Source organism: Melospiza melodia, chromosome 15, assembly GCF_035770615.1.
Source record: "Melospiza melodia melodia isolate bMelMel2 chromosome 15, bMelMel2.pri, whole genome shotgun sequence".
Taxonomy (NCBI): Eukaryota; Metazoa; Chordata; class Aves; order Passeriformes; family Passerellidae; genus Melospiza; species Melospiza melodia.
In genome coordinates, this window is record NC_086208.1 from 2092983 (window position 1) to 2119960 (window position 26978).

General features: G+C 48.1%; 1 protein-coding gene across 1 annotated transcript; it reads right to left on the reverse strand.

The window, feature by feature from the left end:
• Positions 1-169: 169 nt before the first annotated feature.
• On the reverse strand, positions 170-18888 carry SORD (sorbitol dehydrogenase). Its single transcript, XM_063169309.1, has 9 exons — positions 18765-18888; positions 15336-15369; positions 14478-14642; positions 11550-11709; positions 8652-8770; positions 8387-8452; positions 3291-3466; positions 2384-2505; positions 170-1246 (listed from the first exon to the last, which is right to left on the reverse strand). The coding sequence occupies exons 1-9, from the start codon at positions 18822-18824 to the stop codon at positions 1081-1083; spliced, it is 1068 nt and encodes a 355-aa protein (XP_063025379.1). The 5' UTR covers positions 18825-18888; the 3' UTR covers positions 170-1080.
• Positions 18889-26978: the final 8090 nt, after the last annotated feature.

Below are 26978 nucleotides of genomic sequence, written 5' to 3' on the forward strand. Positions count from 1 at the left end.
ACTATTTATTTTTCAGCATCAAGTGCTGCTTTAGCACTGTTCACAATTCCACTACATCTACAGCCTGTCTCTTACAAGCTCCCTAAAACCCTCTAATTTTATAAATTCCCACACCCTGCAAGCCCCTCCAACCCACCACCCCACACTTCAAGAGACACACTCTGGAAGGTCTCAGGCAGCCAGAATTTATTGAGGAAAATTCAGTACCAAGCAAGGAACTGATCTCTCAGTACTAAAATTAACATGAGTGTAATCAAAGATTAGATTTTTTTCTACCTCATTAGTACCTTTTTTGTGGCTCACAAACTCAGCAGGAAGGCTTGATACTCCCAAATAATTATGATATGTTTGCAGTGGTAAAACCCTTGAGTGATGCTCACTCAAAGCAGTGGTAAAACCTTTGAGAGGTGCTGTCCTGTCATGTCTCATCTGTGCTCCTTTCCATGTCAAAAGCAGCTGTGCCCCCCAACAGCCCCTTCATGGGAGGCACATGAGGACAGGGCTCTCAGCACTCCCAGTTTCCCTGCCTGCAGTGGTCCCACAGGGAGCTGCTGGGGGTGACACAGCAGACATGGTCCCAGCTGGCCTCCAATTTCCCCAAACCCCAGCTCTGAGCTCTGAGAAGAGCGTGGAGAGAATGACCTGAATGTGCCAGTGCTTCCCGTGCAGTGGGGAGGGCCAGGCTTTGTTCCACAGGCTGTCCACTCCCTGAGCACCCATGAGGGAAGGGAGGCTGTTCACATAGGGTTATCTTGCATCCAGGGATTGCCATGCAGGAAATGCTGCAGCCAGGGCAGTGCAGGACAGCAAGGGAGGAGTGCCAGCACCTCCACCCTTGCTGTGCCACATGCCAGCTCCTCCCTGGCATGGAGGAACCTGGCCAGGCTCTGTGGTCTGTGAAGAAGAGCCACCAACTGTGCAACCCATCATCTCTAATTCAGCATTTTGATTCAAACTATTGGTTGTCCATTTGTAGTAACCTGTTAATGCTCTAATGGTGTCTCCCAGTACCATTCACCCTCATTACATGTGATTTTCTAGTTACAAGCAGCAGGGATGAGGGCTGGCCACTGGGACAGCTCAGGGGTTCTGATCAGTGGGGTCACACTTCAGCATGACTTTGACCCCCTCACCCCTCTTGGTGGTCTCGAAGGCCTCCAGAGCCTTCTCCAGGGGAAAGCGGTGCGTGACCAAGGGCTTGACGTTGATCCGCTTGGATGCCAGAAGAGAGATGGCCACAGGCCACCTGCAAGGGAAGCAGAGAGCAGGGGATGAGAGCAGCCACCACTCTGGAGTCCAGGAAAAGAGCATGGAGCAGCCTGGATCATCACAGTTATTTCCCTAGCCCAGAGAAGCTTTGCCTGCAAAGAATTTTCTGGTGTCTTGTCACCATGATATATTATGAAAAGTCCCTTCACCAGGATTTTTTCTCCTGAGAAGCTGGGAAGCTTCAGCTTCTCCATGTTTTGCTACTTTGAAATGTGATTTGGAGAATTGTTTATCCAGCATGTGAATTGTTTTAATTTAATGTCCAACCACAGCCAGCTGTGTCAGACTCTCTGAGTCTGTCATGGGTTTTTATTATTCATTCTTGTCTAGCCTTTTGATGTCTCCTTTCTCTTTCTTTAGTATAGTTTGAGTATATCATTTTCTTATCATATCATATCATATCATATCATATCATATCATATCATAATATAATAAATCAGCCTTCTAAGAACTTGAAGTCAGATTCTCATCTCTCACCTCATCCTGGGGACCCTCACAACACCACAACAGTGTCTGGCATGGGAGATGGGAAAAGCCAACAGCTCTGGGCTGTTGAGCTCTGAGAAGGCAGGCACTGCTACCCAAACAGCTGAGAGAGTAAGTGAAATCACAGGAAGCAAGTGAAAATCACAGGAATCTACTACTTTGGAAGGCCTGAAGGAAAACCAAAACTGCCATGCTCTGCTCTCCTCTTGCCCTGCCTCTTGCCTGCACACTGACCATGGTGGAGCTCAAACTCGTGGACTCAGTGCAGGGAGAAAAAAGGAAAAGCCTCATCCAGCTTCCAGCATCTTCTCTGGCACAGAGTCCCTCACAGGGATTGTGTTGCCACTCTGTTTAGAATCATAGAAACACTGAGATTGAAAAAGGCCTTCAAGATCATCAAGTCCAACCTTGAATGGGCCAAATTAGAGCAACAGGGATACAAAGCAGCAGCTAATCCCAAACTGCCTACTTAATAACACTTCTCATTTTACGGAGGAGTGTGACGACATCCCATAAATCCTTCCTGGAGAGCTACAGATTAAGAAAAGAGACTTTCTCCATCAGCAAGAAAGAAGAGCTCTGAAGAATTTTGGCTTGGAGGCACATGAGCCCCCCAGAGGAGACTCACGTGTTGCAGTAGCGGAATATCCCGCGGATGTCCACCTCCCGCACGGCCGCGTTCATGATGGGCACCGTCACCATCTCAGGGCCCAGCCCCACCAGAACCAGGGTCCCACCAGAACGAGTGGCCTGCAGACCAACACACAAACGGGTTACATTCTGCAGAGCACACTGCAGGAGACTGTGCAGGGTCTGTCAAAAATGAAGGCATCTTTGTGGCTGCGATGGACTGTCTGGGGCACAGCAGAGAAGCACCAGGGAGAGGCAGGATGCTGTCAGGAGTCTGTAAGAGTGAAATGTGTGGTAATTAAAGCATAAAGGATTTTGGTAGGAATCCAAATTTCCTATTCTGAAAACCCCATTCTGAAAAATAGCTGGCATTTATGACTTCAAAAGGTACTTTGGGATTTCAGTGGGAGAGATTTAAAACTAAGAGCCTGATGCTCTACTGGAGTTTCTCTTTTTGAAGTTTGTCCCATTCCCCTCCTGTCCTTTCACTGTGAAACTCCACATTAACCTTCCCCTCATCCTCCTGTTAGGATGCTCGTGGCAGCAAAACATCCCTTTCTTAATTGCTTCTTTCATTCCTTCTGGAATTAATTTTCTTGATCACTCTTCTTATGTGGACATGACTTCAATGGAAGCTGCTGTCCTACTCCCTGGGTTTGGGGATCTTATTGGAGTCTCCCTGGTAAGTTTTTAAGCACCCAAGCATCAAATCAATTATCCCCACGCTGATGTTAACCCTTTAATTATCTCTCCCAGTTTATTGTCTAAGGAGCAGCTCCTCTCCCCAAACCAAGCCCACTTAAATTAAGCACAGTGAGAGTGAAATAGGTCATTCACTGAACCATCCCAGAAAAAAACCAGACCAACACCATCACTGTTCTGCCTTTGGAACAAGTGGTACTCACATAAATTCCAGCCTGGATACAGGCTTGCACTCCTGTGCACTCCACTGTTATCTCAGGCATGCAGCCAAGCACACTTTCCACTTTGGAGGCCACCTCCTGAGGGGTCTCTTTCTGCACCTGGATGGTGAAATCTGCCCCCACCTCCTTGGCTTTCTGCAGGCGAGAGGCAGATAAGTCTGTGGAAAGAAAACCAAGCCAAGATTTGGAGTATTAGTGAAAGAGGGGGAAGAACCTGAACCTGGCATCTGCTCACTACATGTGTGCACAGGACAGTGCACAACCAGAAGAGGTGAGGATTCACCCCTTCCTGGCAGGCAGAGAATGATCATAAAATCCTGGAATAGTTTGTGTTGGAAGTGACTTCAAAGCTCCACTCCACTTTGAAGTTCCATTCCCTGCCATGGGTGTTTCTCTTTGGTTCTGCCAGAAGACTGAGAGTGCATCAAGGCAATAAACATGGCTATGGGCAGCACCAAGAAATCCTTCCAACAGGAGACAACAGGCTCAGAGGGTCATTAATGGGGCCATTTCACTTCTAACAGTACCCAATGAGAACAGACCATGAGCTCTCCAAGGGCTCCCTCGAGGAACCCTCAGCAGGTGCCTTCAGCTGAGCAAGCTGCAGAATGCATTCATTGTAAACACTCAGGGTGTCTGCATGGTCACCGACCTGTTCTGCTCTTTACCCTCCCTGTAGCAGCTCTGGAGGCTGCTGAGCATCTCTCAGACAGTTTCTGTCACAGATGAATGAGCAGGCAAGCCCATAAAACAAAAGGGAGTGGATCTGGTAATAAGATGGACCTGAGATACCCATTAACATGGAGCAATAAAGCTGGTGATGATAAACATCTGTGAGGGCATGGCTGTACTCTGTACTCTGCCCTGGGGGATCTTGACAGGGCTGTAAGTATCACCTGAAGATCACAGGGGTTTGAACCTGCTGGGGCATCCCACACCCCCTGGAGGAAAGCCACCTATTCCTCTCCAGGCACCACTGGTAACCTTATCTCCTCTGGAGATAAGGATGTGGATAGCTGAGGAGAAGAGTGGGATTGCCCAGGAAGGAATTACCTCTTTTCCCTACACTAAAGCAGTGTCTACAGGGGTCTGCATGCTGGCACTGAAAAAGATGGAACAGCCAAGATTTCCTAAACCCAAAATTGAGGGGTGGTCTCCTCCCAGAGGTGCTGGGCTTGAAGACTCAGAAAATGATGCCTGTGGTAGGGGCACACACAGCAAAGAGGAAAACACCCCTCTCACCAGGGCACAGTCTTCAGAGAAGTCAGAGATGGGGTGGGGTGAAAACATCAAGGGGAAGAGGAGGAGGAGAAGGCCAATTCTCCAGAATGAGCCAGTCTGACTCAGCTGCAGTCCTGGGAGTGAGCCAGAGGCTCTACCCTGCCCAGCCCACAGCAAAAATGATGGCACCCACTGGCAGCTGGAAGGCTCAGGATGCCAAGTGTGGGCACAACTGCCAAGCTGAGCACCCAAGAGAGCTGTGGAGGGTGTTTCAAGAAGGGGTAGCAAAGGGTAATAAAATGCAGACAAAAGAGGAAAAGCCAAGGCTGAAAAGAAAGGGCAGGATCACCCTAGAAGCCCCAAAATGGGCTCGTTCCTGTGGCTGCAGGAGTCACCTCTGTCCCTCCCAAGCTCTGAGCATTGGGCTCCAGGCCCATGCTTGGCCCCAGCTGAGCTGCACTCACCAATTGTATGGCCAGGAGCTTCCTGAGGCACTTCAAGTGCCATGAAATACTTTGGCCCAGCATGGTTGGTGTCTCCCAAATCTCAGTGTGTGGCAAGGAGACCACGGGGGTTCAACAGTACAACAAAACTCCCTGTGAAGGTTGGTATCACAATACCACTTGACAGCAGGCACAGATTTTGGATTCTACCATTTTTAACTTCTCCTGAGGCACTAATGTATTTTAAACTATAAATAGATATTTAAAATATTACACATGTATAATATATAAATATTAGAGATATTCTAGTCTATATTTTACATATTTCATACTTTCTCTCTAGCAGAAATAATCGACAGGCAGTGCCCTAGAGTAACAAGGCAGGCAGTGCATTTCAAAGTGGCCACAAAACCACTCCCAGGCAGCAAAAAAACCCCCACATCTTCCCTGTAGCTGGCCTCTGCTTTGCTGAGCTGCTTGGGAAGGAAGCCCTGGCTCTAAGCAGCCCATGGAATGCAGCAGCAGCACTGTCAGCCCTGGCCAGGGCTGCAATAGCATCCCAGCACACCTGAATCACCAGGAAGCACTTGGTGAAGCAGACAGATCTGCAGCTCACTGCATTGTTAGAGCTCCAGACACTTGGGAGTCTTAGGAAGGATCAAACCCTTTGCACTTTAAACCCACACAGCTCTTGGAAACTGGTCAATTAAACAAATAATGGCTTGCATCTTGCCTTAGTCAGAAGTTTGTTTTCGCTTCCTAGCCCCTGGAGCTAATTAAAGTTTGGTTTGCTTCCAGTGAAGTTATCAAATTACCCTTAAGCTTCTCATGATGGTTTATGAGCCAACTTAACAAGCAAATAAGTACTCTTGATTATTCTCAGATTTTCTTTGTTCATCTTCTTTATCAAAAGAGCTGAGCTCTGTACAGTTAATCACCTCCCCTGACCTTGAATTCCAGGGTTTCTGGAGGCATCAACACCCAGAACTTCAGGTTCAGATAGAACAAGGAGAATAATTTCCCTTAAGCAAGAATCATTAAGTGCACCTTCAGTGACAGACAGTGCAATGCAAGACAGCCCAACATGAGCACCTAAACTGCCCCTTCACCTTCTGGGGAGGAAGGCTGATCTTTTACATGCATCTGAGGAGAAAAGCAGCTTTTCAGAGCAACAGCAAGGCAGAAGGACAGGAGAAGGTTGCCCATTCAGGAGTGGAGTGGATTGGAGAAAGAGAGAGATCTTTTGGAAGAGTAGGTGAGGACCCATGAAACAAATTGATCTTCTCACCCATCTGGAGTCCATGAAATATATCAAACACTCCAGGCAAGCCAAGACAGAAGTTGTAGGAGGTGAGTTCTCACAAAAAAGCTTTTCTAAATATTTCTAGATCTGTAAGACTCTTGTCAAAACAGACACCAATTTTTAAAGCCATAAGTGCTGCACAGACAAAGCTCCTCACAGACATGATAAAAACACAGGGCAATGACTTCAGATAATCTGGTAGCAAAGTACAAGAGGGGGCCTCTGTGGGCAGACAGGCGCCTCACAGGTGTTGGCTCCTAAAGCCAAAACAAAAAGCAGTTCCTTGAGACAGGCAGCAAAATCTCCAGCAGCACAAGCCAAACCAAACCCATTCCTCAGCTCGTGTCACGCTCAAATATTTGATTTGGGACAGCACCTTCATGGTTTGAGCACCTCAGCCAAACCCCTCTCGTGTGGAAGAGACATCCACGAGGCAGAATCAGCACCTAGGCTAGCACAGAAAGATAAGAAAGGGTAATTCCATGTATCCAAGCTTGCTGATCCTACAAACCCAGCAGCAGGCACCTCCTGTGGCACAGGGAGCCAGCACATGACAGCCAGCTCAGCTTGCCAAGGTCCCCATCAGGAGCAGCTCCTGGTACCAGGGGAAGACACACCCATTCCTGGAGCAGGGCTGAGGGCCAGGCTGAGCCAGCTGCCTCAGCCCCACCAACCCCACTGACCAAGCCTCCCCACCCAGGGAATGGACACCCCCAGCCCCTGCACAGCCCAGCTGGGCACAGGGTTCCTCGTGCATGATTCAGGAGGCAGAGCTGTTTTTCCTGCTACAGCAAATATCATCCTCAAATGACAGCACTTCACAAAATCTGAGGTGTGGACTAGCCACATTCATCAAGCACACACGCCTGCAGGGTGAGGCCAGCACAGCTAAAAATGCCCTGGACTCAACAGCAAAGGGATTAAGGGAGGAAAAGGCCTTGTGTTTTCTGCTTTGACCTCAGCTACTACTGAAGGATGTTTCTGTTTCAGGAGGGTGGGACCCGAATTTTATCTCTTGACCCAAAGTAGGTCAAGCAATACAGTAATGGAAAGGTCAAAAATATATCTGGCTCAAAGTATGGGAGGTGAATAACAGCCTTCTGAAAGGTCAAGATCCTTTAGGGCTTTGACAGAAAAACTGCAGCAGGCTGTGCTCAATGTCCAGTGGCACCTCTAACTGCTCCTCCTGGCCATCACCACTCAGAAAGGGTGAAGACTCATAGTGGGAGTTGGAAGCACCATTTCCAGACCCTGTTCAATTCCCAGGTGGGAATTTCAACCAGAGAACATGCTGAGGTTACTCCAGCTCTCCATCCTTCTGGGCAAGCTACAGAGAGAGAGGGCCTGAACCCTTAGAGGAGAGCTAGGAGGAGCTGGGCTAGGTTAGCAAGGCAAAATAAGGGGAGGATGGAATTGCTGTCTCAGCAACCTGAAGGGCAGCTGCAAAGGTGATAAAGACTCATTTCAGCTCTTCCATAAATGGGAAATCTCCATAAATGACAGCTTGTGAATGGACCCTAGAAAAAGCTTCATCATTGAGAGATGCAAACCTGGAAAAGGTATTTAGAAAGATGGGATCTCCTTCCTCAGAGATTTTCCTGACACAGCTGGACATTCCTGAAGCAGCAGCTCAACTAGAAACATCCAGGATACAGTTATGCAAGAAACATCCATTTCTGAAATGCAGAGACCCTGAAAAGGCCATTTCAGTCATTGTAGATAATCAATGAAAAATGAAACCCCCAGCAGGAGCAGACAGAAGGGCAGAGAAAGACAGTGGAGAAGCACAGTGTGGCTGCACACAGGAAACAGTGGGCAAACGCTGTCTGGGCCATATCCAGCATTACCAGAGGTAAAAATAACCTAAGATCAAACCTGCCTGGAAGGGTGGTCAGGTACTGGGACAGGCTGTCCAGGGAAGTGGTGGAATCACCATCCCTGGAACTGTTCAAAAACCACGTGGATGAGGCACTTATACAGACAGGGTTGGGCTTGACAGTGCTGGATCAATGGCTGGACTCGATGATCTAAGTGTTTTTTTCCAACCTTAATGATTTTGTGGTTCTGTATGGTGGGAAACAGGCACACTTTGAAAGGCTAAAGGGACTTACCTGTAACTACCACAGCTGCTGCACCCATCATCTTGGCAACAATCACATTGACCAGGCCGATTGGTCCTGGGGACACAGGGGAGAAAGAGAACATGTACCACTGCCAGGCAGCACCAGCAACACCTCTGAACTGCCCAGAGCTCTGGCAGCCCCTTTGGTTCCCCTCATCCCTCATCCCTTCCAGCAGAGCCCAGAGGCAGAGCCTGAGCCTGCCCATGCCCTCCCAGCAGGCAGGGAAGCCAAGGACTGGCTGTGCTCACTGTACCAGAGCCAGACACGAAGACTTTGCTCCCCAGAGTGACTCCTGCTCTTTTGCAGGCGTGGATTCCCACTGAGAGGGGCTCGATGAGGGCTCCTTCCTCAAAGGTGACATTGTCTGGGAGCCTGCAAGAATGGGACACAAGGAACAGTCACCAATGTAGTTCATGAGGGTGATGGGGAAAGCCATGAGACTCAAAAAACAAACATGGGTGTAAAACACAGCGGCAAAACACACTGGGGTCAGGGAAACATCCTGGAATACACTTTAAGAGATTCCACTGCTTCTTTCCCTCCTGTGAAGCAGCATCAAATGTACCTGAAGCATTTTTCAGTGAGGTTTGCCCCAGCACCACACCCAGGGACCCACAAACTTCCCCACATCAACTCTCCAGTGTTTGGTGAGTCAACAAGGACTCCTTTGCCACTCATTCCCTTTAGAATAACCCCCCCCAGTTGCATATGCACCACCCCAAAGCTGCCCTATGGCTCACCACCAGTGAGCTCCCAGAACCCTCACCAGGGCTGAATCAGCTTTCAGAAAACATCCTGCTGCCAAAGGTGAGGCCACCAGGAAAGGCAGCCAGATCCAGGTCTCCCTTCCTGGTAACAACCAGGAACACCTTTCCTGATGCACCAAGTACTTTAACAAGTGGACTGGTCCCAGTATGCATCCTCCCAGCAGTCAGTGGGTATCAAACATGTTTTGGACAAAACCAGCCCTGTAACGCAGCCAACATAAGTGACAGAAGAAAGCAGAGGCAGTGAAACTCTTCTGAACTGCTGAAAGAAATCAATCTCAACCCCAAAACACTGCTCACCAGCAAGCCACCAGTGTTGTTCTCACACTGCTCTGGGAGCTGTGCCTGCCAGGAAGGTTAGCAGGGACAGTGACAACACTGGGAAGCTCAAGGTCAGATCTCAGCCAGGCCAATGTGAAGCCAAGGAAATGGAAATGATGGCTCTGGGAAGACAGCTGTAAGATATCTGCATATCCCTTATTTCCAGGAGGATTTAAAGGTCTGACTCCAAGAGTTCCCTTGTCACAGAGTCTGGCATCATGTCTGCTACTGCTGGGTTTGGGCAGTACCTTGTCAATGGGGAGGGCATGATCCCACCTCCATCAAGTTACTCAGAGCACCCAACACAGAGTCTGTCCACCAGCAGGACACACAGCAACTGCCCAAACGTGTAACAACTCACTGAGCTCAGCCATCATCTGTTCTTAGCAAATCTGTGCTGGCAGAATGACTGTGTGCCAGGGAATCTGTTCTACATGAGCCAGCCACAGCACTGCTGATCTGAAACTGGGAGCAGGCTTTGCATCCCAAAGCTTAAAAAAATTACAAAAAAAATTATTTTTTATATATATATATATATATATGTGTGTGTGTGCGTGTGTGTGTGCGTATTATTGATTTCTTTCCTCCAGTTTAAGCAAATATTACTTTGGCTGTATATATAAAAATATATTTAATACAAATATAAAAATACATTATTATATATTGTATATTATATATTTTATAATACATTATATATATATTATTGATTTTTTCCCTCGAATTTGAGCAAATATTACTTTGCCTGCATATATATATATATATATATATATATATATATATATATGCAGGCAAAGTAATATTTGCTCAAATTGGAGGAAAAGAGCAAAAGCCTAGAAGAAGCCAGCTACAAACCAACCACTTCCTCTCCAACAAAAACTTATGATGTTGTCAGAAAATGTTATTTTGATACACAGGAAATCGATGACAGTGGGTCTGGGCAGTGAGATGCCAATCCCATCCAGACCAGCCCCTCATCCTGACAGCAGCTCTTGGTGTCTGCTTTGAAAGTTCCTGCCTGAGGATTCCCAGGAGAAGAGCAGTCAAGTGCCTCCTTCAGACTGACATGATCCTGATTTCTGTGCCGACACCAAAGATCAATCCCAAGAATGTTCCTGCTTATGGAAGCACCAGCTCCATACACACTGAAAAAGAACAAGCTCCACAGGTAGAGCAGCCTCAAAGGCACTTGTTAAAGGCACTTAAGTGGGTATAACAAGTTTTTTCACGTCTTTGGAGTATTTGAGCTCTGGCAGAGGTAGCCCAGAGAAATTGTGGCTGCCCCATCCCAGGAAGTGTTCAAGGTCAGGCTGAATGGGGCTTGGAGCAAGCTGGCTTTGTGGAAGGTGTTCCTGCCCATTTGTAGGGGGTGGAGTGGGAAGAGCTTTAAGGTCTCCTCCAAACTGAACTGTTTGGGGATTCTATGATCTGTTTAAGCACAGATTTGCTTCTAAGCAAATGTGCCAGTGCCGCCACAATTAATAATATACTCAAGTTTGCTGAACTGGACATGAAAACAGATATGCTGTAATGCTGGTAGCTTAGTGCAGACACTCAGACACACTTGAAGAAACAGCTCAGCAGGGCTACTGCTTTCTGCTCCTGCTCTGCTCAAAGTGGGATGACTTTGTTTCAAACAACAGAGTGAGATGTCAGCAGTCACCCGGGTGCTTACTGAAAAGCAGCAGCAAAACAGCTCAAAAAACCAAAGACCTTCAGGCACCAGCCTAGGAAGGCAAGGATATGAAAAGAGACAGGAGAGAAACCAAGAGCACAGAGCAAATGGGAAAAGGAAAATAATTAAAGGGTAAACCAGTGGTGACATCCCAGAAGACAATGCAAGAAATGTTTATGTCTGGCACCCGAGGGGATAAACTGTCTGCCTGACAAACCCTTTGCAAAGTGGCTGCCATCCAAGCTTAGGCATGTTATTTATGGATCAGAAAGCAATAAAACCTGTTGGGATCACATCAAGAGTGTTCCAAAGGGCCAAGAGGTGATTGCTGCAGCTAATCTCCCCCCAGGGAGTGTCTATTTCTCTCGGTGAGGAGGGAGCAGGGACTGACTTGTAGCAGTAGCTCGCGCTGTGCTTGTAGTAGCGGCACAGGTTGCCGTCGTCGGGCGGCGTGGCGCAGAAGAAGATGGTTGGGGACAGGTTGTAGCGCCCAGATTTGCAGAATTCATCCATCTCCCTCGGCACACCCGGCTCGATGGCCACACGGTCACCTGGCAGGATGAAAGCAGAGGCAGTGGGTCAGGGACAGGGTGGCACACAAGCAGGAGTAGCACCAAAACCCACAGAAACGCTGGCACCGTGTCACGAGGGAGGTCCTGCTGCACACACCAGGCTGGTTCCCAATGCTCCCTTCACAGCAGCCTCATGTGAAAAACACCAAGCACTTGCTTTTTAAAATTTTATAAGTTTAATTGTAATAAAATGGTTATGAAAATAGTAATGTAATTAGAGTAATAAAAATTTGAACAATTGAGATTTAGGACAATACATGACAATAAGAGCAAAGAGTTACAGACAGCCCAAATACCTTTTCTGGGCAAAATAAGCCCAAAAAAGGACACACATTAACAGAGGATTAACCCTTAAAAGCAACATCCTGTTGCATATTCATACACCTCATACATGATGCATAAATTCCATTCAAACACAGGATTCTGTCAGGGCAGTGTCAGCTTCTTCCTCTTAATCCTGACTGCATCTTCAGGGCTGAATGAGGCAGGAAGAACTTTGTTTCTTCTGATAAAAGAGCAATAAATTCTGTTTCTCTGAAAGATTTAGGAGTGGTTGCCATCTGGTGCGAGTACTTCATTTCTTTCTTAAAAAAATATCTCACATACATAGTTTCTATTTTAACATTATGTTATAACCTAAAACTATGTATAACACACTACTTAAAAAATGAATACAGCATCACTTTCTAACACAACACATATAATATTCATTTTCATTTTAATATTTGGGAAAAGCCAATCATAAAACATGCATTTTTCAAACTCATCACTGAGATCTTCCCAGGTACTTGGGAAGAGATGGTGTTTCAGAGGCACAGATGGAAGCTCAGCCCCACACAGACCTTCCTCCAGCTGCCTTGCAGCCAACCTCAGCAGGTTAAGGGGCAGCCCCCAGGCAATCACTCTGTGAGCAGATATTTTGCTGAATCTGTAGAAGTGGAAACACTGAGGATGGAGCAGGTGAGCTTGGCTAGCCACCACACTGCCAGCTGGAAAGGGCTCTTCCTTAGGAATCATAGAATCATGGAAGAATTTGTGTTGGAAGGGACCTTAAATCTCAACTTGTTCCACTCCCTGCTGTGGGCAGGGACACCTTCCACTATCCCAGGGTGCTCCAAGCCTTGTCCAACCCAGCCTTGGACACTTCCAGGGATGGGGAAGGCACAGCTTCTCTGGGCAACCTGGGCCAGGGCCTCACCACCTTCACAGGGAAGGAAAATTAAGGAGCAGAACACCCAGGAGCCTGGCAGGATTTATCTGGGAACAGAGACAGCTTGGTGCTACAGCAGAGATGCTGGAAGGACACAGGCTGCAGGACAAAGAGCTGTTATTTAATTGCAGTCACAAAGCAGGATGGACCAGAGAAAGCAGTGTGAGCATAGTACAACTTGCAGGGGACACAAAGCCTCACACTTATCCGGCAGAGGAATCAGAGCCAAACCTCTGAGCAAAGCTCTCCGCCAACAGGCTTTCAGGCAGACACAGGGATAAGGAGGATGGAAGCAAAGAGCCATCTAGGCCACTGCATCCCCTCTGAGCTGGCCAACAACAGGTGTCTGACAGGACACAGGACAGGCACATCCTGAATACTCTCACACTGTACACAGCTGAGAGGCCTCCCAAGTCACAGGCGGTTTGTTTGTATTCAGCAACACTCAACAACTTCTCCTCCTTCCACCACATAAACCACATGGTGTGCAGCATCTCAGGTGAATGCTGCACCTCACTGTGCCTTGCCCTGGTGCTGGAGCAACCAGAGAATGGGCAACCTGTTCTGCCAGCCCTCCATGAGCCCTCACATCCTTGAGTTGTCTCTCTAGCTCTCAGCTCGAGTTCCTGACTTGGACATTTGTCAGAGATGCTGCTGCACATGTTGTTATCTCCTTATCCTCCTCTGAACCCTTCTCCCTTGTTTTATATCCTTTTGGGAAGGAGGAGACCAGAACTGCATGCAGAGTTCCAGATGTGCACTGACATCCTCTGAGTCCCCTTCCCAACAGTAATTTGCATTTTCACTGCTGTGGAGCCAATGTTGCTATGCACAGAGTCAGAGCCAAAGCTCTCACCCCTCAGCAGTGATGGTCAGCACAGCATTTTAGATATGAAACTGGTTTTGTTTGTTCTGTAGTGAATATAACTTAGTGTTTGCCTGCCTTGAATCCCACTTGCATCTCCCTGGCACCTCTCTGGTCTCTCTGTAACTCTTGCTGGCTCTTCCCCACATCTCTCCACCTTGCCTACGTTGCTGTCATCAGCAAACTTTCCAAAATTCCCTGCTCAGTCCATTTTTTAGGATATTCATGAGCACAGTGAGCTGTGGAGGTCCCACCACAGGGCCTGGAGCAGTGGCTCCAGTGACCTCTGCACTGCAGGAGGCTGTTTGCTCCTTCCAGAGCACACACAGAGAAGAAACACTCACAGCAGGCTGCTGGCAAGAGCTATAGATGTGGTTTCTGAAGCTTTATCAAGCTTCCTTAAAAGGCACCTTGTACCAGTATACACTCTGCTCTGCATTAAAGTATAAAATACAGCCTGGCCAGCTCAACACATCCCCAGATAAAGCTACCTAAGGAATATCACACACCAGTGGCCAAGATGGGTGACTAACAGCAGCACAGTGACACTTCTTGAAGGAGGTCAGAACTTCAGATAAATTCACACGACACAGAAAGAAACACAGCCCGTTATCGACACATTCTCGGAACTGATTAGGAGGAAAACAAACAAATGGGTTTGGTTGCAGATACCTGGTTTCAGATGAGTCACCCCAGAGCCCACTTTCACCACAGTCCCGGAAGCTTCGTGTCCCAGCACCATGGGATCCTTGACAACAAAATCCCCGATGCGGCCGTGCTGCCAGTAGTGAACGTCGGAGCCGCAGATCCCCACGGAATGCATGCGCAGCAGCACCTCTGCCAGGGAAGGAGAGAAGGTTCCTTGTAGAAAACCAACCTTCTCAGGCACTGGGAGAGCAGCAAAGGCTGAGCCAGTGTGGACACATCCAAATTTACTGGCATTCAGTCAACACAGAATTGCTCGTGCGCGCGTTAGGAGAGCGGCACGTTCGTGAGCCACACGAAACTGTGCAGTGATTCACAAAGCAAGAAGGCTCAAAATGGGGTAAGGCAAAAGATGATGTCAATAAAAATATGGGCAACAGAGTGATGCAGTTTAAGAGCAATGTTATTATTGCTGGGGCAGGGAAGAAATAGCAAGTCCATTTAATTTTCCCTTCTCCCAAAGGTATGATTTGAGGCCCAGAGAGTTAGTGAATTGAATTTCTATCAGCCCATATGCCCATTCTATTAATGTTTAGTCCTGCATAAGATCATCTGGAATGTCCCAAGAGCCATTTACTGTGACATACACCAAATGATGGAACAGGAAGCAAAAAAAGACAGATAAAGAGGTTTATCTGTGACTGCTCCAGCTCTCTTCTTTTCAGCTGGAAAAGCAGCATTATCTGTTTCAGCCACACAATTGTTTTTTTGGTAATTTTATACTTCCTCAGAAATATTTTAAATTATCAAGGAGCAACAAAATAGAATGAGAAAACAAAGAGAGAAGTAAAGGAAGCAGCCAGAATTAGTCATCTATAGACCTACCATTAGGGCCTGGCTCTGGGATTGGACGGTTTTCCTATGGACAAAAGGAAAAAAATAAAGGCATTTAGCTGCTTGTTCATATCCCTGGGAATATCTGTGGAAGCTTAGCTCTGGTCAGCTCAGGTAAATCCATAAGCAGACAAGGTTTTTGGTTCTGTCTGCTCCATGAGACACAGCAGTGCCACATGGACCTGCTCTTGAGCTGCCCTCATTTTCCACACTCAGTGGATAACACAGGGAGCTGTAGGAGTAAGCACACTGCCAGCTCGTAAACCCACCCTCCAAATTATTTTTTAGTAAATTCCCTTTTCCCAGCCCAGACAAGAGACACATACTAAATTTCCCTGTACTGGGGCAGCCCCAAATTTCAGCTGAATCCTTCATCCATCTCACTGGCTGACAAAAAAATCACCTTTTGTAGCCAGGAAGATTCTGAACAACCTGTTCTATAAAACTTTAATATTGCAGGGCTTATATTATTATTTTAAATAATACAAAACTTTTTTTACTACATAATGATAGAATAACAGAATCACAGAATGGTTTGGGTTGGAAAGGGTCTTAAAGCCCATCTCATGCTACACCCTGCCATGGGCAGGGATGCCTTCCACTAGGCCAGGTTGCTCCAAGCCACATCCTTGAACACTTCCAGGGATGGGGCAGCCACAGCTTCTCTGTGCCAGGCCTCACCAACCTGTGCCAGTAATAACTTTTATACCTAATACAGACATAATTATTTATACCTATTAATATATAAATTTACTCTCTCTTGTAATTGCCATGGCACCTCTTTATGGGATGAATGGCAAAACCAGAGTTAGGAAAGTGCCCCATATTACCCTTCCACCCACAAGCTCTGCAGGGCTTTTGGCTTCACTGAGCTCCCTCAGCTGCCTCAAAAGCCAAAGGAATGATTTTGCTGGGTTTTACAGCATCAGGACAATGCAATACCCACCCTGAGGATTATGTCTCTAAGAAAAGCCCCGCAGAGTAGTGCCAACAGGAAACCCCTAAAAATTCATTTGTTGCTCAAACTGTTCTGCATTTTAACTGCTTAAATCCCAGCATATTTTGTACTTCAGCATTCTAGACATCATGGAAAGACCAGCTCTGGAAACATGTTCTCATATGACTAAACTGACTGAAATTTTCCACGTTCAGACTTGTATCTGCAATTTTTCTGTGTGGGGGGGTTTGTTTTGTTACGCTGAGGACACAGCCCAGGGCATTATTTCTAAAAGAGGTCAAACTAGATGTAACCTCTTTTACAGAAATGCAATAAGCACAGGATGTGGTGACACACCAGAGGTACAGACCACCTCAGAGTGAGCAGAAATCCACAGTGACAGATAAAGGCAACTTCTAGCTGAAAATGTGTGCGTGAAAAAAATCCCAAAACCACTCTTGTTGTTGTTGTTGTTGTTTGGGTTTTTGGGTTTTTTTTTTTGGCAATAACAACTGTGCCTAGAAAACCTAGACACCTTGGTGGGAAGTGAATTCTCCAGCCTGGTTTGGTGAAAATAGGGGTGACCAAAGTGGAGAAAACCACAAATTCTGCTTGTTGTCTGTTGTTCACTGAGAAGTTCAGAAATGGTGACTGGTAAAGTAAACACAGTAAATATTTTCTGTGAAAGGAGACATGGAAAGAGAAGCCATGGTACAGGTATAAAACCAAGAAATCCTCAATGGGCAGCAAAGAGGAACCTGGGCAACTACCTAAGGACAAGAGGAGGCTCAACAAAATGAAAGCAAACACATTTTCACACAGCACAGGGATCACAGCAACTCTGCCCACAGGAAATACGTCCAGAAAACAAGAAAGGTGTGGGAATTACAGGAAGATGGAGTCACCCAGTTTTGGGTATCAATAACAGATAACAAGTTCAGAGTTCACTGCTGGGACTACTCCCGCCACCAGTGGGTCAATACCATGAGCACCATTCACGTGATGGAAACAAACTTCAGGGAAGCCCAGGAGGAACACACAGGGTGCTGCCAGTGAGGCAGGAGGGCACTGCTGACCAGCTCTAAGGTCTCCAGCAATACAAATATCCAAGGAAAACTCACACATCTGGGTGTAAGCCAGTTTAGAGACCAGCCACACAGATGTGATGGAGTGCCCACTTTCACAAGTCTCAGACACCTTTTGTTAAATCACAGGGGTTTGGAAATGCGTTCTTGAGCTAGAGGAAGCACGTCAGTCCTTAACCCATTTTGATTTCTTTGGGTAGTCAGGCTCCATGTGACTGCAGGGAAAGCCCAATTGTGCCAAAGGTGCCTGGGAGCCACCAGGAGCCACCCACGGCACGTGTGGCTTCAGCTGGGCGGGATTGGTAAAGAATCAACCCCTTCCCTGGTAATCATCCCCTAAACAAGGCGTGTGTCCAAAGTCTGTGTGCTCCCCAGAGCGCTCCTGCCAGGGCTCTGTGTACAGAGAGCTGCCTGCCAATGCCTGCCCGGGGAAACCTTCCTTCCCCCTTTGGCACTCCCCAAGCTGGAGCACTCGGCTCTCCAGCAGCGCCATAGTGATTCAGCACCCAGAAAGGGCCCAGCATTAGCAGCCTAGAGAGAGACAGAATGAGATTGAAGTAATTTAAAAGTACAAAATAAAACGCCTCCCTGTCTGGGAGAGTCCTCCAGCACCTGCGCCCCCTGAACTCTGTCCTGCTGTCACCTGGGCTCTGACAGCCCAAAGGAGCATCAACCACCCACCCTCCACCTGCTGCCTGGGAGGGCCCATCCCAGCTGTGAGAATCGCTAATTTGGGGGAAGGAGAAGTTTTTTGGGGATTCTGGGTTTCAGGGATAAAATATTCTCCACCCAGAGCTGGCAAAGATCTCAAGATTATCCCCTCCTGTGTCCCCAAAGCGCATTCTGCAGCTGAAACCTTTCCAAGATCGGAAAAACAGAAAAATATACACACAAAGTTGCCGGAACTAGCTAAAAATAAATCACACTTCCGATAGTGTTACATCCTCCTAGCAGAAGGAATGAGCGTGCCTCTAGCATGCATGAATGAGTGTATCCGTGAATTGATTTCTCTTGCAAAAATGTTGCACCTCCCATGCACACGAGGGCTGGTGCTTTTTGTTTTGTTTTGGTTTGGTTTGGGTTTTTTTCCCTGTCCGGGTCATTCCCCGTAACGCTGTGCAGAGCCCGAAGCGGCCGCGGGCTTCCCCTCATAGGGGATGGGAGGAGGGCCCAGCCATGGGACACCCCCGAATGCGGGTCCCCCCCGCCACCCCCTGCCATGGCCGCGGGCAGCCGGGGCCGGTTCAGGCTCTCCCGGGGCCGGTTCAGGCTCTCCCGGAGCCGGAGGAAGCGGGAGGACCCGGGGCCGCCGTGCGGACAGCCCCGGTGCCCCCCGCAGGCCGCGGGGCCGCTCCCGCCCCGCCGCCCCCGCCCGGGCCCGGCTCCCCGCGGCCGTACCAGGCGCAGGTCCCCGGCTCGGTGAACCACCACGGCCACGTTCTGCCCCGGCGCCGCCATGGCTTGGCTTGGCTCGCCTCGGCTCGGCGCGGCCCCGGGTCCAAGGATCGCTCCCTGCTGGGGGGGCCGCCCGCGCTCCGGCCCCCGCCCGCCCGCGGGCCCGGCACCGCCCCCGGCACCGAGCGGGCACGGCCGGCTCCGGGCACGACTCCGGGCACGGCTGCGGCCCCGACCCCAGCGCCAGCCACAGCCACAGCCACAGCTCCAGGCCCATCTCCGGGCCCGGGTGCTCCAGCTCCAGGCCGCAGCTCCAGTCCAGGCCTCAGCCCCTGCTCCAGCCCCAGTTCCAGCCCCAGCTGCCGCCACAGCTCCAGACTGTAACCCCAGCCCCAGCTCTGATTCCAGGCCTCAGCCCCTGCTCCAGCCTCAGCTTCAGCCTCAGTCTCGACCCTGGCACCAGCTCCAGGCCCATCTCTGGGCCCAGCTCCCCCAGCTCTAATCCAGACCTCAGCCTCTGCTCCGAATCCTGCTCTGGGTGCACTCCCAGCTCCAAGCCCCAGATGCAGCCACAGCTCCAGGCTCTAACCCCAGCCCCAGCTCCAGCCCCAGCTCTGATTCCAGGCCTCAGCCCCTGCTCCAGCCCCAGCTGCAGCCTCAGCCCCTACCCTGGCACCAGCTCCAGGCCCATCTCCTAGCACAGCTCCTCCAGCTCCAGCACCAGCTCCAGGCTCTAACCCCAGCTCCAGTTCCAGCCCCAGCTCTGATTCCAGGCCTCAGTCCCTGCTCCAGGTGCAGCACCAGCCCCAATCCAGGCCTCAGCTCCAGCTCCAGCCCCAAGTGCAGCCCCAGCTCTAGCCTGTAACCCCAGCTCGAGTTCCAACCCCAGCTCCAGCCCCAACTCCAGGCTGTAACCTCAGCTCCAGTTTCAGGCCCTGGGTCCAGCCCCAGCTCCAGTCTCAGCTCCAACTCCAATTCCAGCTCCAGCCCCAGCCCCATCCCCAGTCTTGACTCCAATTCCAGCCCAAACCAGTGCTTCCAGGCCAAATCCGAGCCCTAGCTCCAGTGTCTGCTCCAGCCCTGGCTCCCAGGCCACTTCCAGCCTCACCCCAGGCCCAGCTCCAACTCCAATTCCAGCCCCAGCCCCATCTCCATTCCCGACCCCAATTCCAGCCCAAATCACTGCTTCCAGGCCCAATGCCAGCCCCAGCTCCAGTGTCTCTTCCAGCCTTGGCTCCCAGGCCTGTTCCAGCCTCACCCCCAGGCCCCTGCTCCAATTCCAGCTCCAGCCCCTGCTCCAGGTGCAGCTCCAGCCCCATCCCCATTCCCGACCCCAATTCCAGCCTAAATCACTGCTTCCAGGCCCAATCCCAGCCCCAGCTCCAGGCCATGCTGATGACAACACTGCACCCTGCACTTTGACTAAAATTCAATAAAATATGACCTGTGGGCTTGCCCTGGACATGACACAATTGGAATGTGGTTATTTCATCTGCAGAAATAGCTTATTGGGGGGAAAAAAAAGGAGACTTCAGGGATTCTGGGTTTTGGGGACAAGAGGTTTCCTGCTCTAGTGGAGTTGACAAACACCTCGAATAGATTATCCCCTCCAGTGTCATTGAATCATGGAATATTCAGGGTTTAAGGTACCTACAAGGACCATTGAGTCCAAGTCCTGTCCCTGCACAGACAGCCCAACAATCCCACCCTGTGCCTGAGAAATTGTCCAAACTCTCCCTGAGCTGTGGCAGCCCTGGGGCTGTGACCATTCCCTGGGAGCCTGTTCTGTGTCCCACCACCCTCTGAGGAAGAGCCTTTACTCATATCAAACCTAATCCTCCCCTGACACAGCTCCAGCTGTTCCCTTTGTCCTGTCATAGGTCACCAGAGGGAAGAGCATTCTAAGAACATTCCATAGCTGGGAGCTTTCCAAGCTTGACTTCCTTGGAAACACAGAAAATATACAGGATTTAATATGTAAAATTACCAGAACCAGCTAAAAATGGCCGAAAAATGTGTTTCTAATATTATTTTGTCATCCTCCTTGCATGAATTTAGTTTCCCTAAAAATGTTTCACCTCCCAGACACATGAAGTCTCATGCTTTTTAATTTTTTTCCCTTTCAAGGTCATTCCCTGAAATATTTATTGCAGTCAGAGTCATCATCCTTGCAGTCATTACTCTGAGGGTAGGGAAGCAAGTTCATGGGAGGCTGTGACAAAACACCTTACTCAGTGTTTATACAGCAATATAATTCCTGATACTTCAACAGAAGAAGCAATATTTGTATTTTATGGAAAGGTTGGCAACAGTTATTTCTTCCTGGATATGCTTGTTTTATCAAGGTACCTGCTTGTGCCTTTCCTTTTTAGGGTGTATTTGCCTCCAGACTTGCCTTGCCACTCAAATTATCTGTGTGGGATTCACCATGAAAGCCTGCAGCTCTGCCAGCACAGCACTAAATCTGCCTCCCTAAATCTGAAAAAATGCTGGAGACATGGGCTGGGAGCTCCACTGGGAACTCAGGGCTCTTGCTGTGATACACCCCTTTGGGTTCTCACATCAGTTCCTTGCCAGACTTTGGGCAAGAAGTGACTTTTTGTTGGGGCAGGGAAGCTGATTCCTTCAGCTCTTCTGCTCCTCCCTGCCATGACTGTCAGCACTCTGCCCTCAGTTTTCTTCCCTTCTCTTGCCCTTCCTTTCTGAATCAGATTCCCTTCACACTTCCATGTTTTCTCTTCCAGAATTTGCTGCCTGCGCCTGCTGGGCCTGCTCTTCCTTCTGGACCACAAGCACTTCACCAGCCATTACAAATCCTCCAAGATCCTCCTATAAAAGATGTTTGAAGACCTTGCAATGGCCAATTTCTCTTTGTTTGCCTTCAGCTTTGCCTGGCAGGCCCTTTTGACTGCCACCCAAAGACAAAACACCTGTAGGACTCAGTCCTAATTAATTTCTCTCTCACCTCTGTGTGTGTGGGTGTCTGGCTTTCCCTGGCGAGGCAGTTCACGTTCCTCCAGGCACACAGGAGCAGTGCTGTGGGATTATGTCATAGGCATGGTGTGAGCTCTCACAGCAACCCTTATTACCACAGCCATTTCACTGCTCATTAACTCAACCAAATGTTTGCCCATTCATTCTGTGATCAGGATGCTTGTGGTCCTGCTGGAAGAGGACATGACAATAAATCACTGCTTTGTTGACATGACAATAAATCACTTCACCTGCAGCAGTCAAACTCAGAGTGTGTTTTCCTTGTGTGCAAATGATTAAACACCTCAGAACTAACTCAGTGAGGAGATTGGGGCATGACCTCAGGGAGATGCATCCCCAGGTCTTGGAGGGTGAATTCTGCTGAATTCTCTGCAGCCTGGGCTCAGTCTCTCCATCTGCATGAACTCTCCATCTCCATGCACAGGGCAGGCAGGACTCACATTGGAGGCAGATGCTCCTGTTCTCCTTCCCTTAGGAGAATATTTCCCTTTACCTTATAGAGGACTCTGGTGTTTGCCTAGGAGGTGTCACCCCCAACAGAATTGCCCTGGAGCTTCTTCCACCTCCCAACACCACAATTCTATTTCTGACCAACTACATCAAAGTATTTTCTCCAGAACTGCTGCAGAAAATTCTAAGGTGCCTGTCCAAGATCTACCATCACCTTTGACAGAGTTGGAAAAATAACTCAATAAGTTATTCCAGTAACTGTGATAACTGCACTCAGCTGTAAAGCCATCATCCTGTGACAGTCTTATCTCCCCTCTGAAACAAATGGACCTTGAGTGGTAGGGCTGTGTAAGGTAGTGACCTACCACCACCCACCCTAGATTAGGGTGAGGTTCAGTAATCCTATGGAATATCTCCACGTGGGGACAATCAGATTATGAAATAATGATCAAACAATCCAGTGGGAGAAGAAGGCTCTGTTGTGGCTGCTGGTTGCAAGTTTTTGCATTACTATTCTATTCTGGATCAAGATTTTCATCCACCTTCTCGTACGTGCTGCTGCTCCCTCCACCTCTTCTATCAATGGCATGACTCCGTCAGTTGGGTATTTACTAAACATGGAACTGTTTGCTTGCTCAGATTTGTGCTTTCCACAGAAGCCATCCTCAGCCCTGACTTCCTTGTCCACCCTTGCTCTCAGCTCTGCTTTTGATAAGACATGACATCACATATCATCCCATCACTTAATATTTAACACAACTGTCCCCAGAGAAACACCGCTCAGGAAATCATTTGACTTTTCCTTATGAGACAAACATTTAGGGACTGAGTGCCAGATTTTTAAGTTCCCTGTTCCTGGGAGAGGTGGCTGTTCCCTGCAGGACAGCCACCCTGTCCCAAGCCTGAGGTGGACAGGAGCACAGTGGCTGACAGTCCCTCTGCACTGTGTGCTCACCCCCAGAATTACAGAGCTCACCATCAAACTCTTCTGCAAATGAGCTTTGAGTGGCAGTGGTGGATCTGGGATAGGTGGTGGTAGTTGGCACTGGGGCAATGTGTCCACCTAATTTTGTGTGTGTGCTTTCCTGGTAAATCCTGTCGCTGTGTGAGTCATGCTGGAGACTGGCAGGCCATGCCAGGGCAGGGTGCAGGCTGCAAGAGCCACCCAGGAGTTTGGTGGAGCTCAGGATCAGGGTCATAACTCACAGAATCTCTGCTTTGATTTGTGACTAACTCCTGCTCTACGTGCCCACAAACAGCCCTTCTCTCTTCTCCCAGGTGTCTGTGGGTTTAAAACGGCTTTACAATCAGCAAGATCTTCTTGGTAACCTATTTTGATGCCTCCCATGCTGCTTCATTCCTTGTTCTGATATTGCCACCCCAAGAGCAGACAAATCCCACCTTTCCATGTCCATGCACCAGCATCGTTCTCTTAGTGGTGTTGCTGTGGCCCCACCTGCCTGCTCTGATCCCCTTCTCTTTGAAGTACAATTGTACTGATGTTACAGACACTTTTCATCCAAGAGGCTGCCAGAATTCCTCTGCCAATCTCATCTCCAGCCTCCATAGGAGCTAAGCCCTGTCCCAGTTTCCCAGGCTTGCTGGCTGCACGTTGTGGATTATCACCAGGGCCATTTGGACAACGCTCTCAGATGCATGGAGGGATTCCTGGGTTGTCCTGTGCAGGGCAAGGAGTTGGACTGGATCCCTTCTAACTCAGGATATTCCATGGTTATGTGATTCAATGACTTATTGGTTCAAATCAGCAGAGCAAGGCATTCAGCCCAAGCTTTCCTGCTAAAGGCCTCAGTCACACAAGCACCAGTGCTGGTGTAAAACTGTATTTGCTGTTCCCTAGAGGAATATTTTCAAAATTATCTGAACCAGCTGACCCATTTCCCCCACAAAGAGTTTACACATCTTTTAATAGTGACCAGAAATATCACTGTAGCAGGAGATCCTAGAAAAGGAATTAAAGAGTGGGATGCAAGTGACAGAGAGAAGAAATACATAAATCAGTGCAAGATCCATGGAGTGGGAGGTCAGGAATGTGTACCTAGGAGCACTCTCTGGATGTGTGTGTGTCCCTCTAGCCCCAGAACTCCCCTGAGCAGGTTGGGTTTGCCCATGTTTACCCAAAGGCTCTGCTCTGAGCAGCAGTGGGATTTCTGTGGGCAAGTCAGGGCACCTCGAGGCACATCCTTCTAAGTACAGAACAAAGGCTGCTGGATGCTTTCCTGACACCAGCTGGCATTTCTGAGCAGTGCCAACCCTGGAGATGTGCCCCTGCACACAGCTCAGGCCCCACAGGGTTTGCCAGGCTGGCATGGAGCTGCCTCACCCAGCCAAGGCCTCTCCTCTCCCTGGGATGGTTTTGTGGAGCAGCTTGTCCAAGGGAAGGTGTCCATCCCTGCTCCTTTATCTCAGGGAGGAGATGTCTCCTCTCCTTGCATCTCTCCTTCCTCACAGCCTTGGAGATGCTCTTCCTCACCTCTCCTAGCAGTGCTCCACCATTTGGCTTTTGTCACAGACACATTTTCTGAAAAACCCTTTGCTAGGAGTTTTTCTCCTGAGAAGCTGAGAAGCCTCAGAGGAAAAGAAAAACAATAATTATCTGCTGCTGTGGAATGCAACAGGTGAATTTTTGATTGGTCTCACGTGGTTGTTTTTAATTAATGGCAAATCACAGGCCAGCTCTCTCAGACTCTCTGGTCAGTCACAAGATTTTATTATCATTACACTCTTTTCCTTGCTAGCCTTCTGATGAAATCCTTTCTTCTGTTCTTTAGTGTAGTTTTAATATATCATTTTCTTTTAATATAATATATATCATAAAGTAATAAATCAGCCTTTTGAAACATGGATCCAAGATTCTCATCCCTTCCCTCATCCTGGGACCCCTGTGAGTACAACCACATGCTTTTCTTCTGGGACTGTTCCAAAGTGCTGCCTTCACCCTGCCTCATTTGTGCAGGGCTGTGCTTGGAGGAAGAGACATGAAATTCAGTGGAAGTGGTTACAAAGCCACTATTTTCCACAGTCCACTGCACAGAGCACTCCATGGGGTGGCTCAGGGGTGATTTTATCTTGAACAGCTCCACCCAACTCTCCCCTTTCTCACCCTGATGTTGGCTTTGATCACTCCCTCTCCATCCTTGGGGCTGCAAGCTCTGACATTCATGCCTCAAACTTTGCCCAGAAAGGGAAAAACCCATAGTTCTGATTATTTCCACTGAGAAAAAAACATGAGAAAACCTGAATTTTTTTTTTTTCATTGCTCATCCCAAAGCACTTTGTGTGAGTGTCACCAGCATTTGCTTTCAGTTTCCACCTCCAGGACCTGCCGTGCATGGGAGCTTTGCTCTGATCCCATACACAAACACACACTGCTGGAGATCACCTTTTCCTTCACCACAGCATATTTTCTTTAGAAACCCAAGGTGTACTTACTGGCATGGGATTTGTGTGTCTGTTTGTAATAATATTTTTGAAGAATACAAACAGATTAAAAAGAAGTTATGTTCCTGTTTTGTTTTATATAATGCTTCTTTTAAGGGCAGGCATGAAGAGAAGAGAACACCAAGCAGGGCTCGGACACTCTAGAAAGGTTTAAACCTTCTGGAAAACATTGTCTGCATTCAGTGTCATATATTTAACCTCTAAAACAATAGATATTTTTTATTCTAGCTAAAAGCTTTTCTTTTTAAGAAAAAAATATCTGTTAATCCTCATTTATTGAGTGATAAATGACTACAGACTGTGAGACACACAATTAGATGTTTCTGCAAATCAAGTTTAGCCAGTGTTACTCCTCTCCCATGCAAAGTCCCCTAAATTGCAAGAAACAGGGAAAGTTTTGAGTGGAGGCAATTCTGGAGATCTCCAAGGATGAAGAGACCCCTCACCACTGCTCCATAGCCTGTCCAGTCACTTTGCCACTCTCAATGTAATTTTTTTTCCCTTGTATCCAACTGGAATTTCTCCCATTTCCCACCAAAGTTGTGCCCCAGAAACAGGCTCTCTCCATCAGAAGTGAAAAATAAGAATTTTATACTGTGAAATGCTAAGAGAGGATTTTTAGCCTTCATTAAATGCTCACTTAGTTTTTAATGTTCCACTAAGCCCATTTTTTTTTACATATATTGGATATAAGTTTTCCATGCCTTTAATAAAGCCAAACTCATCACAGGAACTCAAGCATATCATCCCAAGAGGGACCCTAGAATTTTTGTATCTATGGCATGGAGAAATTTTTCAGAATTGGCTTTTAAAATTTTTTCTTCTTTTCTCTCTCTCCCTATTTTTTTTAATTTTTTTTTTTTCTTTTAGAAAAGAAACCAAGAAAACAGGCACGGTGGTCCTTTGGATTTCCAGGTAAACCTTTCCTTGGTAAATATTAAGGAAGTAGGTCCATGTCAAAATGTTCTGTTCAAATCCAGTTGCTGCCTTTCAGGAGGATACTGGCACAACCAGGCTGATCCTCATAAGAAAAATTTCTCTCCAACTCCCAAAAATTTCCCCTAAAAAGGCAACTACCTACAAGTGCCAACTTCCATGGAAAATCAACATTTCCTTGCTGATTCCCAGCTCACATTGAAGTTCTACACCAGAGGGGCAACCTAAAATAAGGGTATTTAATTAATCAAATTTTACCCTGTGTTGTTCTTGTGAGCATTTTAATGTGCTTGGGGCACAAAGGCAAGGCTGGAACAGGATCACAGAATTATGGAATCATTTGGGCTGAAAAAGGCCTCTGGGGTGATCCAGCCCAGC